The following is a 14,323-nucleotide window of genomic DNA, read 5'->3' as shown; positions in this document are numbered from 1 at the left end:
GGTCGCAGAGGCGGAAGCGGCGGCTTCATCTCTCCCCTCGGCGGCGGCGGCGGCCCGCGGTGCCCGGGCCCATGAGCGTGTCTCTGGTGGTGATCCGGCTGGAGCTGGCCGAGCATTCCCCGCTGCCCGCGGCCTTCGCTTATAGCGCGGCTGGTGAGCCTCTCCCCGCCGGTCCCGCGCCCTCCCACCGGCTCGTGTAACGGGGGAGGGAGCTGGGCCCCGCCCGCGGCCCCGCAGCTGCCCGGGAGGGGGGCAGGGGTGGCTGCCCGGTGGGTCGCGGTGCCGGGGATCCGCTCGTAACCCCCCTTCTCGCTCCCTGCGCAGCTCCGGAGATGGCTGCGGAGAGCACCGGGGCGGCCCTGCCCTCCTGTTTGGAGGGGAAGGGCCCCGGTGAGCGGGCGGCCATTCTCCACCAGCACCTCGGCCGCAGGGAAATGACCGACGTGATCATCGAGACCATCCAGCCGCGGCCAGGTACCGGCCCCGGGGGTGGGAGGTGATGTTTTGGGGGTAGGAAGAGCCGTTTTGGGGTCCGTGTCTGTCGCTGGGGGGTGGGTGGGAGAGGTGCCGCGGGTCCGGAGTCAGTCACGCAGGCTGGAAAACAGGTAGAGAAGCTGAGGAACGGTTGTTGGGGTCTGGGTAGGAGGGCTGGTCGTTGCTGGCAAACGTTTCCCACTCTGCAAAGGGTTAATTAATTGGGTGGTTCGCTTGCCAGCCTTGCCGGCCCCTAGGGACAGGATTGGGTGGCTCTGCAGGTGTTTACGTTTCTTGATGGAAACTCCCAAGTTTGTGGAATATCTAAGCTGGGCTCTCCTGACCCCTCCCCAGCAAACCTGCCCCTGCTTTGTGTCCCTGCTGGTGCCTGGCGGGATTTCACCAGGCACAACTTGCCCAGCAGCACCGGGCTCTCCTGCTGGGGGCTGTGTGGCAGCTCCAGAGTTTCCCCTGGAACAGCAGAGATGAGAAGTGTCTCATTCTGCTGCTCTCCAGGGTTGTAGCTTGGCTTCCAGGGGTGCTGCTGTGTCCGTGCAGGCTGTGTCAGGGAGCAGCAGCACTTCTAAAGTGCCTTTAGTAACGTGGAAACTTCTGGTTTGTAAAAGATGAAACCAAAGCTGCTGTGGAAGAGAGAAAATCTTCAGAGGCCACATCTGCTGAGGACAAAACCAAACAGGATGATCCAAGTAAAGAGCGTGAGGCTGCTCCAGACTCACCTTCCAAACAACTCCCTGACCAGATTTCCTTCTTCAGTGGGAATCCCTCAGTTGAAATCGTGCATGGCATTATGCACCTCTACAAAACCAAGTAAGAATGTCTGACTAATGTGCTGGTGGGACCAGCTCCTGAGCCACAGCCCCACCCAGCAGGGTGAGCTGCTTGCCCCGGGGCTGTGGCTCCTGCCTGGAACAAACAGGAAGGGTGACTGGCAGCCAGGTCCTGAGTTCGTGGTGGAGCTTGAGGCTGGCCCGGGTCCCCCATCTGTGGGAGATGCTACTCCAGGCTGAGAGGGCTTGTCCCAGGGCTGTAAGAGCACTAAGGTGAACGTAGGTTCCTTAAAAATGATGTTTGAAATGATGCTCCAAAGGAGATCCCACAATTGGATTGTGATCTCTGGGGTCTTGGCACAGGCCTGAGGAGCTGTCTGGGGCAGGAGGTTTCATCCTGAATTCCAGGGATTACCATTCCATGCCATTAGCCTGTAATTGTGTGAGAACTCTTGTTCTGGGTCTTGCTGAAAGCTCTCAGGAATCACAGAATGGGCCTTTGAAATAGTAACAAGCATGGCTCACTTGTTCCAGGGGTAGTTCTGAGCACCCATGGGATGCCAACTTCACTGCTTTTATGGGCAAACAGACCAAATTATTCCTGACAAACCCACTGTTTATTGGAGCTGCCCAGTTTAAACCTTTGCCAAAGAGTTGCCATTTCACCTGGGTGATTGCTTACCTCAGCCTCCTCATTCTGCTTAATCTCTGCAAATGTGCAGTGGGGTTAAGTCTGACAGCAAAGCTGTTGCAGACCCTGCAGCTGGGGAGGTGGGACCCCCACCCAGCTCTGCCCTTCTCCTCCCTGAGGAAGTCCCATGTTGTCCCATCAGCAAGATGACCTCGCTGAAAGAAGACGTGCGGCGCAGCGCCATGCTCTGCATCCTCACTGTCCCTGCCACCATGACCAGCCACGACCTGATGAAGTTTGTGGCTTCTTTCTACGATGTCATTGAGCACATGAAAATCATCCGAGACTCCACTCCCAACCAGTACATGGTGCTGATCAAGTTCAGCTCCCAGGTAAGGGCTGGAAACCCCTTTGCTGTTGAAGGGACTGCTCTGCCATGTACCGCTGCTGCTTAGGGGTGCTGTCTGACCCAAGCTGTTAGCCCAGCTTGCACTTTATCCTTGGAGAAACAGTCCTGTCCTATTGCCCAGAGCATTCCTGGGACTGCTGACAAGGATTAGTCCCACACCTGAACCTGGAGGCAAGTGTCTGTCACGTTCTCACTGTCCTATTTCTTGTTGGCAGGGTATTTAAAATATGTATTAAGGATACGTGGTTCTCTGCTAAACTCAGAGTGTGCTCAAAACAAGAGGGTGCACTGTACTGTGCTGAACAGAAAGGACCCATCCAAGGGGTCTTTGTCTGCCTTTTGGGAAGGGCTTGTGCTTTTCCAAGGAGCTGGGTGCTCTCCCAGCCACTGCCAGTACAGTCACCCCCAAAACGGGGCAGCTCGGGTGAATCAGTCAGAGGTGGCCCAGTTTGCTGCTCACAGCTCTTCTCCAACTATGCAGCTTCAAGCATTTCCCCTGCCAGTTTCTGTGTGGACCCTCTCATTTGCACCTTCTCTTCTCCCAAATGCAGATGACTTATTTTGGGGCTGGGGGGAGGTTTCCCCCACACCATGGATGCTGCCCGAGGTGTTTCCCCTGCCCCTTGTGCAGGGGCAGCATTTGTTTTTGTTTTGTGCCATTTGCAGTTGTTGTTACAAAGATGGATTTTGTAGATCACTGTGTCACATGTGGGCAAACACCTAATGCTTGCAGCAAAGCTGTAAACTTGTGCTCAGCTCACAGTGGAATTCCCATTTCTTAGGAAGTTCCCTGGAGCCCTGTTCCCCAGGGACTCCTGATGGCCGCGTCTGCTGGCAGCAAGAGCAGATCTCACTGGCCTTCAAACTCCTGGATGGAGTGGCCAGGAGTCTGGGAATGTGGTGTTTGGCTAATTTGCCTCAATCTGGTGTGATCCTTTGTGCAAGAAAGGGTTTGGGGAGGTTGAGTGAACATGGATGAGTTATTTGACAGATTTTGTTCTGGTTCTGCCTCTTTGCCAGTGCCCCTTGGTTCTGAGCTGTGACTGCTGACGCGGATCCTCTCTCACAGTTAAATTGCTGTTCCTTTCCCTGCCACAACTGTCAGTGTCCTGCTATGTGGCCCTCTGAAGTTTTTCAGAGACCAAATTTGCTTTGCAAATGCCCCGAAAATGCTGACAAAGGGCAAAAGCCATGCTGGAGGGAAATCCTTGCTTTCTGCCAAGGGCTCAGGTGTCAGAGTAGCTGCCCCTGCCACAAGCTCTGCTTCTTGCCTTCAAGTGGTCACACTGAGCCCCGTGCCAAGGTGCAGTGCCTGCTGGCAGGAGCTGCCTGTCTAAAGTACCTCCCCTGGTGTGACAGGGCTTGGTGGAGGGGAGAAGAGGATACAGCAGGTTTCTCTTCCTCTTCCCCAGTGGGACCAGCTGCCAGTTTTCCCTTTCCCTCTGCCTCCCCTTGCTCTGTGCACAGGCCGATGCCGACAGCTTCTACATGGCGTGCAACGGCCGGCAGTTCAACTCCATCGAGGAGGACGTTTGCCAGCTGGTGTATGTGGAAAGGGCTGAAGTCTTCAAGTCAGAAGACGTAAGTTTGGTTTTTCTTGTTTTCCCTGCACTGTGGGTCACTGTGACAGGATTATTTGGACCAGGCAGAACGCTGCAAGAATTGCTCAAGTGCATCAGCCCAAACCCCACTTCGCATTCCAGCGCTTTGCTATTTGGGAGAGTTTGTTTGGTGGCTTTGGGGGCTCCCTGCAGTGTCTCAGCCCCAGACCAGTAGATCTGGAGAATCCAGAAAGCAGAATGGGGCTGGTGGGAGATGGAGCCACCACGCTGAGCCTGTGCTGTGACAAGGATCCTGGCTGGGCTCTGCTTAGTGCAGTGGATCACTTTTTTTTTCTTGTACAACTGTCTAACCCGTGTGGTGGTTTTGTACCCAAGTGCCCATGGGAAAAAAGTTTGACTTTTTCTTACGTGAGTCCTTAGTGAATGGTGATTGGAAGATGCTGACCAATTTGTCTCTGCTTGTTCTTCCCAAGGGGGCCAGCCTGCCTGTGATGGATCTGACAGAGCTGCCCAAGTGCACTGTGTGCCTGGAGAGGATGGATGAGTCCGTGAACGGGATCCTGACCACGCTGTGTAACCACAGCTTCCACAGCCAGTGTCTGCAGCGCTGGGAGGACACCACGTAAGAGCCTTTTCTTTATCTCCCCATCTGAAACTCTGATTTGAGTGTGGTGGTTGTGTGCTGACAGGACTGGTTCTGCTCATCCGAATGTGGGGGCAGGAATTACTTCAAGTTCTAATGCATTTATTTTTTTTTTCCCATTAAGGGACTCCCAGAGAGAAATCTCCCTGCCAAAAGTAATTGAAAAATGCTTCCCTTGGGCCTCACTGCTGAGGCAAGAAGGGAGTTGTAGAGTAGTGCTGATTATTTTAAAATATCATAAAATAAAACTGCTGGGGCAAACAGCACTGGATGCACACACAGCCCTGTTCCACCCAGTCTTGTGTGCCTGTTTGGCCATTTTTTTCCTCACGGTGGCTGAGGCTGTGCTGCAGGCAGGCTTGTGCACCTGGCTGAGCTCAGGGACCTTCTGTGAGCCCTGCAGCCTCACCCTCTTACTTGGGTGCTGGGAGAGGATGAAGAAGAGCTGGGCAAGAGCAGGTGTTGAGGGGGACAGGGCTGGAAAGCAAGACAGAAGAGAGGCAGGGGAGGGAGGATGAGAGGATCATTCAGTGTCCCAGAATGGGAGGCAGCTGCTCTAGACAGGCTGGCTCAGGGAGACCCTCCCTGGCACTGGGCACTGCTGGGGGCTGGACTTGCCTCTATCCTTGAAGCAGCTCTTCTGTTCACTACTGCCAACCCTTCCTGCTTGTGCTCTTACCATTCTTCACATCCCTGTAGCTGGGAATTTAGGTGTGAGAGCTCCTGACTGCAGAGCCCCTGACTGGCACAGAGGTCCTGCTCGCTCTTGTATTTTGCATTCTTCTGGTTGCTGTTTTACTGCACATCAGGCAGCCACAGACACTGCAGCAGAAGGCTGCTGGGCTTCTCTGTGCTTTCTGTCACTGGTACCCCTGATTGCCTGATTCTCTGGTGGAGTGGGAGGAGAATTTTAGCCCTCTCTGTATAGTTTATATCGTTTATAAGTCAAAGTAATAGAACCTCAGTAAGATTAATCAGATTTGTAGCTATTGAAGTTTATGGTTGCTTTACCCCATAAATCAAAACCAGTTTAAATGTGAAGCAGTGGAGGTTAGCCAGGGCAGGAGCAAGATCCAAAATAGCACTTAAATGTCTAACACACAATTTAAGCAGAACTTCTGCTTCCAGTCCAGAAGAATGATACAAGAAAATCTCTGTCCACTTTGCTTAGGCACCAGGGAGGCTGTAAGTGCCTGGATTTGTGTAGAAAGCTGACTGCAATCCAGCTGTCTCCTCCTTGAATGTTTCTGTAGCTTATCCAGCAGCTCATGAAAAATACATGAATGGTCCTGGCAGTGGGATGCACAGCCTCAGTTACCCCTGGCTGAGCTTCAAGCCCTTAGGGTCTGGACAAAGGTTCCTTCCTTCTGGTCTTGGGTCTTCTGTTCTGGCAGCACAGGGGTATAGTTTTAAGAGAGATGATAGTGGGGTGCCTGCTCCTCATTCTCCTAGGGTGCAGACATGGGATGTTTCTCCTGAAAGGGCTGAACCTGTTGTGTTGGGGTGAGATTGAAGCATCACCTCGTCTCCTGAGGGTTGTTTTAAGTACCAAGGTGTGTTTGCAAAGTGTGGGTTTCTCTCCTCAGCAGCTGTAGTTGCAGCCTCCTTCCACACCAGTGTGTAGCTGCTCTGTGAACCCTGCAGGGAGTGGAGAGCTGAAGAAGTCAGCTGGCAGCAGCCAGGAGCAGTGCCCAGGGGTGTGTCCCACATCCACGGGAGCCTCCTGCAGTGCTCATGGCTGGGGCAGGGAAGTGTTTCTTGAGCCTGGCTGTGACTTTTTTGCTTGCTGGCAGAGGCAGAGGTTGCTGGCAGCCCTGCTGAGGCTTTTGGTTGCAGATGTTCTCTACACCTGGACTGCAGCAAAACCAGAGCAGGCTGAGACTTGTGAGATGGCTTCTTTGTTCTCCTGTCACTGGTTTACAGACAATGGCCTGGTGTGGGCTGGAGGCAGATTGGAGTGGGGTGAGTGTGAGCTGAGAGATGTGCACATGAGGAGCATCCCACTGCATAAAGCATTTGACTTTGAGCTCTGTGGCTCTCTCTTTAATTACCCTAATATTAGGATGGAGCTCCTTGTGTCTAATCAGAATGTTTATTGCCCTCTAGGTGTCCTGTCTGCAGATATTGCCAAACGCCTGAGCCGGTGGAAGAGAACAAGTGTTTTGAGTGTGGAGTTCAAGAAGTAAGTAGGTGGGTGGATGGTGAGCAAGATCTAGACTAGATCTGACTGCTCAGCTGCTCTAGTTGCTTTTGGGGTTAATTCTGTGGCTGATTTTTCCAGTCTGTGGTGTATCTGCTTTCCTTTTGAGTGGGAATCGGCACTAGCATGTCAGCTGATCAGAGGTGTGTGATGAGTATGATAGCAGGAGCCAAACTAACACTGAACTTGGTGGTCCCTTCTAGTCTGTGCTCTTCAGAGCTTGCTTCGTGGTCCTGCTGAGGTGCCTCCTTGGTTAGTCGAGGCCATTCTCCCATCCCTGCTTGTGGTAATCTGTCAGCATGCCCAGCACCTGCAAGAACCTCCTTTGTTTTAGCCTTCCAGCTGAGCAAGGCTCTGAAGGAGGGGGAGAAGCAAAACTGATTACTTTCTAAGGAAGTGCCTGGGTGCACTCAGCACCCATGGGTGTCAGGTCAGGCTTCCTCGGAGCACTGACACCACCCCTGGGCAGTGCTGGATGCACTGATTTTTCTCATTCTCTTGGCAGAACCTTTGGATCTGCCTGATCTGCGGGCACATCGGCTGCGGCCGCTACGTGAGCCGGCACGCGTACAAGCACTTTGAGGAGACCCAGCACACCTATGCCATGCAGCTCACCAACCACAGGGTCTGGGACTATGCTGGAGGTGAGTGCTTGGCCTTCCTCCTGCGAAGGCTGACCTGGTTTCTGCAACAGCTTTTGGGCCCCCTCAGTAAGTGTTCTTGCTTGGAGATGAAGAGGTTTGCGTGTCTACTAATACCTTGTCTTTTGGTAACATCCATCTCCTCTCTGACAGCAGGTTTCATGGGTCTGTAGCAGATGGAGGAGGGAGAACATGGTTCTGTGAGGAACTGGGGCAGTCCTGTAGCCTCTGCAGGATGTTTGTTACTCCCTTTCCATCCATTTGCCCTGAGGTGTGGGAACGGGCTGAGTAATAAATACCCTGTAAGGTGTCTTTGAGAAGCCTGATAAATAACAAATACATCTGGTGTTGGCTTTCTGCCTCACTAATGTGCTGTTGCAGCAGTCTGCATGGTTAATTGTGCTGCATAAAGTATTTCCACTGATGTCAACCTGGGTGTTCTTAAGCTAAAACTCCCTGTGGTTGAATTTTCTCTCTCCAGATAACTACGTCCATCGACTGGTTGCAAGTAAAACTGATGGGAAGATAGTTCAGTATGAATGTGAGGGAGACATGTGTCAGGAAGAGAAAATTGATGCCTTACAATTAGAGGTAAATGTTTTGCCTTGTTGGACTCTGCATTGTGCTGCTGTGTGGAAGTGTTGCAAATCCAGATATTACTACAAGAAAATTACATCAGATTATGCAGCAAACCTGCTCCCTGCATTTAGGCAGTAGTCTTCAGGCAGAAGCAGGATGTTTTTTACTACTGGTTTGGTTTGGTTTGTTTTTTAAAAAAGAGCAACTCTTCTTGGCTCTGCAGAGCCAATGCAGCTAAGTGTAAGCTGGCTGCAGTTCCATCCTGTGTTCACTGGTAGATTGAAGATTAGCTGGTTATGCTGCTACACTCAAGTCTCTCGAGAGAGGAATGGGTCCAAATGCCCAGACTCCCTCACCAGACCCTTTCTAGTGGAGCTGTGCCTTGGCTGAGGAGCTTGGATGTGTGTGGAACTGTTAACTCCAGCAGCTCAGCTTGTAAACTGACCAAGAACACAGGAATCCACAGCTGTGTGCTTACCTCAGCTGGCAAAGGGAGCTGATGGGCTTGTCTGACCCCAGCCCTGTTCTGCTCCCTTCTCCTGAGCAGATGATGATTATTGTGTACCAGTTGTCCAGCTTCTCCTGCCCTGGCTAGAAGGTAAAGGAGAGAAACCCAGAATCACTGCTCTGCTCAGCAGACACTGCAGTGTGATTTCAGCTGCATTAGACACAAGGGGACCTGAGGAGGAGCAGCCTGTAGAGGCCAGGCTTCACAAGCTCATTGTTCAAATAAACATTTGGCTGCCTTTCCATTAATCTTCTGAGGAAAACTTAGATGCTAAACTAGCTGGTTTTAACCCTTTTTTTTCCTGTGAGGTTGGTGCTTAAAGTATATAAGACCTCTCTGTCTCGTTTATGAGATCTAAATATTTCTAGAGAGAATGAATTTGGCAGCATATTTTGGCATTCTGGTATTTCTGAGAGTATTCAAGGCTTTTTGCATGTGCTTAATTCTGTAGTAAATGCCTAATTTGGTGCTTATTAGCCTGATGATAAGAAATGATCAGGTTTTCCAGCCTTCTCATAACTGCTTTGCAGAACCAGGGGGGCAGAGATGGGTTGTGAGGCATATGTCCTTGTTGCCAAAATATGGAATGGGCTGTGCCTGTGGGAGAACAATAACTGTGCAGAGTTGCACACAGCCGAGGATGCTTTCCCAGAGATGTTCTGGATCTGTGCACTTACACTTGGGTCTTGGGCTGTGAACTCAGCCCTTGGGATCTCAGACTGTCGTGACAGGGAGGGTTGATGTTTCATTTTCCTGTGCAGTATAAAACTCATAGAGATTTATTGCTACTACAGTGAAAAATCTGTCTCATCTTTAGCAAGTTCTTGGCATGATGCTGAGTGGAGCTTTGCAGAGCTTTTCCTTGATGCTTGTTGTGCTCTAAAGGCTTTCCTTGACTTCAAACAATCAAGTGATTTGATTTTGAAATCAGGTTGGTGAAACACATCTGCTGGAGCTGCCGCTTGCACGTGTGCTCAGGATGTCCTGCATGCGCAATTTCATCTGATTAAATTGGTTTGTATATTGGAGCCCTTTGGGCTTCCTAATCAGTGTAGCCACCCTCGTGGCCCAGCTGAGTGTTCTGTGTCTCTCCTGTGTTTATAGTACTCATATTTGCTGACAAGCCAGCTGGAATCACAGCGGATCTATTGGGAAAACAAGATCGTCCGAATAGAAAAGGATACGGCTGAAGAGGTGAGCTCTGCTCTGGGCTTGTCTGAACTCTGCTCAAACAGGCCTCTGGACACTATTTGGTTCCAGAGGAGATGGAGCTACTCCTGACCTGCCCTCCCACAGCCTGCTTCACCACCAGCTGGGAAAATTGGCTCCCAGGACATGTCCCTTACCTCGCTGCTCAGATCTAGCAATTTGCTGCTCAGTGGTGCAAGAAGCAGGTAGATTGCCACCTAGATGGAAGGTTGATTTAAATGTGCTGCTCAGGAGGCTGCAGCAGTGGGGAAACCAGCCCAGGCTGCTGCAGGATCCCTGCTCTCCCAGCTCATCCATCTCCCTGACGTGTATCTCTGGGGAAGGTTAGTGTAGCATAGACAATATGACTTTAATTTGCTCGGCTGCAGAAAGTAGTAGCAGGCTTTCTGCTCCAAATGCATATTGATTTGCCCTTTCCTTCTGATCCCCTCTCTCTCCTCATCACCCTTTGGGAAAAGTTCAGAGTATCCTCCTATAAAGCATTCTGTAGGCAGGGCTGCTTCAAAAATGTCACTAGCAGAAATCCAGTGAGAATATTTTCATGCTCCTCACTCTACCTGGATCCTTTCAATGAGGTTTAAAGTGAGTCAGGATTTAGGGTTGAGTCCTGAACTGAACTTTCTGTGTGACTTCTAATTAATCATTTAGTATTTGCAGCTAAGTAGCATCATAAATGCAGAAATTAGGACCATTGAAATAGTGGCCATTGACCTTGGTCTAAAGAACAGTCCCAGAAATCTTATGGAGGGCCCTATAAAAGGAAAAGCTGTAGCAAAAATTATCTTGCACGTGACCAGGAAACATGATCCACAAAGCAACTTGAAAGTGAAGTGACTGTTAGATCCTCCAAACATGGTTTCCTGTTTAAAGTCCTCAAAATTTTGCTGGTGGCACTTGTTCCATGTCAGCCCTGGCTGGATGGGTGCCACCATGCAGTGTATTCTATTATCAGGGCTTAGGCTACTTACCAAATTAACCATCAGCTGCGTAAACACTCAGTGATGAAGGCTGGAAGGCTTCAGACCTGCTCTGCATTGACTCTGGCATCAGGGAAGGCACCATGTGTGCTGACACCAACATGTAGCCAGACTGCTCCTTCAGGAAAGCATTTTTCCTTTCAATTCCTGTCTCTGCTCCAAGCAGGCACTCCTTGGACACTAACACAGGGGAAACAACTGTTGCTGTCCATAAATCTCCTGCAAGTCTTGTTTGGGAGGTCTGGATGAGTTCTGTGTAGTGCCTAGAGAGGGAGGGCTTGGTTTTCTGCAGCAGTAGAGTTGTGAAGGAGAGAGGGAGAGGAAGCCCATGGATGTGTGTTTCTGTTTGGTTTTGCATGAGTAAGATATTGGTGTCAGTAGGTCACAGCCTGTGACAGCAGCTGCTGAGTCAGTGCTGAGCAAAGCAACGTGTTCCCTTTCAGACTTTGACCAAACTTTATTTGAGGTTTAATTGAACACGAGCAAAAATCCCCAGCACTGTAAAGCCTGGAGGTGGAAATGTAAGTTTGCTGAGAGATACAAAGGAGTTGGAGAAAATGGCTAAAGGAGTGGTTCCCTGCATGCAGGAGGAAGTTCAGGATCTGATGCAGCTTTTGTGTGGGTGGAGGGGGTGCCTGGCACAGATCTGCAGCCTGAGTCGCTGGTCTGTGTGAGCAGCTTCCACGGCAACCCAGTTCCTCCTCTGGAAGGAGGAAACTGTAAAAGTTGTAAAAGCAGGTGGTCTTCATCCACATGAAGCCTTTTCTTGACTCAAAGCTCTTCCTTACCTGGGCACAGTCATTGGTCAAAGTCTAGAAACCACTCCAGGAAAACAGACATGGCAGAGGAAGAGCAGAGGACTTTGATCGCTTGGAAATGCCTGTGTGTTTGTTTTTACAGATTAACAACATGAAGACCAAATTTAAAGAGACCATTGAGAAGTGTGACAGTCTGGAACAGAGGCTGAATGACTTGCTGAAAGAAAAGCAGTCTGTGGAGAGGAAGTGGGTACTGCTGCCAGCTTCAGTTCTGCGCAGCCATTAAATGCCGCGCGCTGACATCCAGAAAGAAAAAAATCATGCTATTCCTGGGGAGTTTGGGGCTATTTAAACTGGAATACTGAGAACACAGCTTATTTAGGGGGAAAAAAAAAATGCTCTCCTTTCTGTAGATGTTAACAAATGGAAAGTGCCTATAGAGTGGGGCACAGCTTTGGGGATCTTGGCTCTTTTTCCATGGTCTGCATGTTTAGCATTCAGGAATCCTCCCTCTGCCTGCTTGGGAGGAGCTGGCAGTCTGTTCCACAATTGGTGGATACATCCAAAGGGAAGAAAAGCAGCTCATCAGAGGCATCTCACCCTGCTCAGAGGAAAATGTAAATCTTAGGAGGTGCCTGGATGAAAGATGCCAAGCATGGGCCCCGTGCAGACCAGTGTGTTCAGCTCCCCAGGTGGGGCTGCCAGCTCTGTTCCCCCCAGCACTGCTGCCTCTCAAGTGGTCCTGGTTGCAGCAGGAAGCCCAGGCTGCTGAGCTGTGCTGTGCCTCCACCCTGCTGAGTGGAAAGGAGCCTGTGTATGATGCCAGCAAACTTCCAGGGGAAGAGCAGGGAGTTGCTGGGAGCAGAGAAGCACTATCTGTGGAACAAGGCTACTGATATCCTTGTGGGAGCTTCCGAGGGAAGTGATATCTTCAGGGTCTTCTACCCGGAGTGTGGCAGGGCCAGCATCAGTCCCTGACTGCCTTTAGCTCTCCAAGGACTCCGTGTAATCTCTAAGCCCTTTTTGGTGCCTATTCCATAAGTTGCTGATCTGTGTTGAAGGTTACAGTCCCCTGCTCCCACACACACCCTGTTGGCACTGGGCTCGGGATGGAATTGCCTGACTTGCAAGGGAAGGGATCCTCCTGGGGGACAAAGGAAGGGATTCTGCTTCACAACATCCTAGTCCATGTGCAGGTAACACCAAACAGACAAGCAGGTGCTAGCAAGCCTTAAGCTGGGGAAAAACATTCTGGGGGGATTTCAGAGTTCTCTTGTGTTACCTCCCCTTGTCCATCTTTTCCCAGAAAACCAAGTGCCAGGTGGTCTTGGTGGGGCTGAGGCAGCTGGGGGGCCAGTTGTCCCAAGGATTGGGAATGAAAAGGATGTGGTAGTGTTTGGTTTGGTACACTGCTTTCCTGACTTGTGCTTCTCTTTGGAAGGTGTTCTCAGCTGAATAATAAAGTGGCCAAACTTTCCAATGAGCTGAAGGAGGAGCAGGAACTGAACAAGTGTTTGCGAGCAAATCAAGCCTTGCTTCAGAACAAGCTGAAGGAAGAGGAGAGAGTGTTAAAGGAAACCTGTGAGCAGAAGGACCTGCAGATCTCTGAGATCCAGGAGCAGTTGCGGGATGTCATGTTCTACTTAGAGACACAACAGAAAATCAATCACCTCCCAGCTGAGACCCGACAGGAGATTCAGGAAGGACAGATCAACATTGCAGTGGCTTCTTCTGCCAGCTCCTCCACGGGGAGCACGGGCAAACCTTCTTCCAGGAGAGGCCGTGGCAAGAGGGGCAAGTGAAAAGCAGAATGTTCTGCTGCCCCCTGAAGCTGGCTGGCTGATGGTAGGCCAGGCTCACCTCTCAGGACTCCAACTGGGAATGCCCAGTTCACTAAAGCTCAGCTAGAAATTGTCTTCAGAGCTGCTCATAAAACTGGTTGTCAGTCAATGGAGGTCTCTGTGCTATTTAAAAGCATTTCACTGCACTATTTAGCTATTTTTAGGCAGATCTTAAGGCCTGTTTTGCCTTCCTACCTTTCCAAAGCCCCTCCTATCATGCATTTGACTTTCTTCTTGGAGAGTGTCCTGTTTTGGGGTGGGGGTGTGTGTAGGTGTTAAACATGGCATTCCCAAAGGGGATGCAGTAGAGTAGGCTTGGCCCAGTGTGTGAGGCTTCTCCAGTTCTCCTGGATTAAAAGTATTCTTGAGTAAGAAATGATTTTATTTAATAAACAGTGTGAATTAGATTCTCTAAATCTCCTTTTAGTAGGTGCAGTCCTGACACTGCAAAACTGCTAGTGCAGGAGTAGAACTGTAGCGTGGAATTAAAAAGGAGTGAGGTGTGGAAAATAAAACATCTTAGTGGTGTAAGAAATTAAATGAGTCCTAAAGGCTTGTAATTTGGGGTATTAAACACTTCAAGGGACTTTGCTACTATCTGCTTCTTCATTTTAGAGCTGCCCCTTTGAAGAGCCAGTGCTTGCTGCCTTCGGGGCAGGGAGCAGGGGGATTGGGGGAGGTTTAGAGTCTGGAAACTTGAACGTGGTGGTTTTACAGGCGTTTCTGCGGGAGCAGCGGTGCCGACTGCGCGGGGAGCCTGGGACGTGCCCTGCTCCCCAGCTGCCGCAGCGACCCGGCCCTGCTGGAGCGGGTGCGGGTGCGTTCCCCCCGGGGGCTGCCGCGGGGCTGTCCTGCGGGCAGGGGAGGAGAAGCGGCCGGGGAAGGAAGGGAAGGGAAGCAGCCGGGGAAGGAAGGGAAGCAGCCGGGCAGCGCTGCCGCTGGAGGCGGCTCTTGTGGCCGCTCCCCGGAGCTCTCGGCGCTGCCTGCCCTGCCCTGCCCTGCTCTGTCCTGTCCTGCCACGGAGCTCTGGCCAGACCCTCGGCTGGCAAAACCTGGCTGGTATTTGCCCCAAAGGTTTACAGAACCCGCGTGGGGAATGTGAG

General features: G+C 51.1%; 1 protein-coding gene across 1 annotated transcript; it reads left to right on the top strand.

Annotated features, from left to right (window-relative positions):
- The first annotated feature begins 47 nt into the window (after positions 1 to 47).
- On the top strand, positions 48 to 13,806 carry BRAP (BRCA1 associated protein). The gene is made up of 12 exons (XM_051634498.1): positions 48 to 153; positions 325 to 474; positions 1,101 to 1,302; positions 2,096 to 2,285; positions 3,770 to 3,883; positions 4,338 to 4,486; positions 6,614 to 6,689; positions 7,213 to 7,351; positions 7,830 to 7,939; positions 9,540 to 9,629; positions 11,522 to 11,625; positions 12,821 to 13,806. Exons 1-12 carry the CDS (start codon positions 72 to 74, stop codon positions 13,179 to 13,181), a joined length of 1,767 nt encoding a protein of 588 aa, XP_051490458.1. The 5' UTR covers positions 48 to 71; the 3' UTR covers positions 13,182 to 13,806.
- The last annotated feature ends 517 nt before the right edge of the window (positions 13,807 to 14,323 follow it).

This window comes from Apus apus, chromosome 16, assembly GCF_020740795.1.
Source record: "Apus apus isolate bApuApu2 chromosome 16, bApuApu2.pri.cur, whole genome shotgun sequence".
Classification (NCBI taxonomy): domain Eukaryota; kingdom Metazoa; phylum Chordata; class Aves; order Apodiformes; family Apodidae; genus Apus; species Apus apus.
The sequence above is the reverse complement of the archived record's forward strand: the minus strand, read 5'-3'. Positions and strand labels throughout refer to the sequence as shown.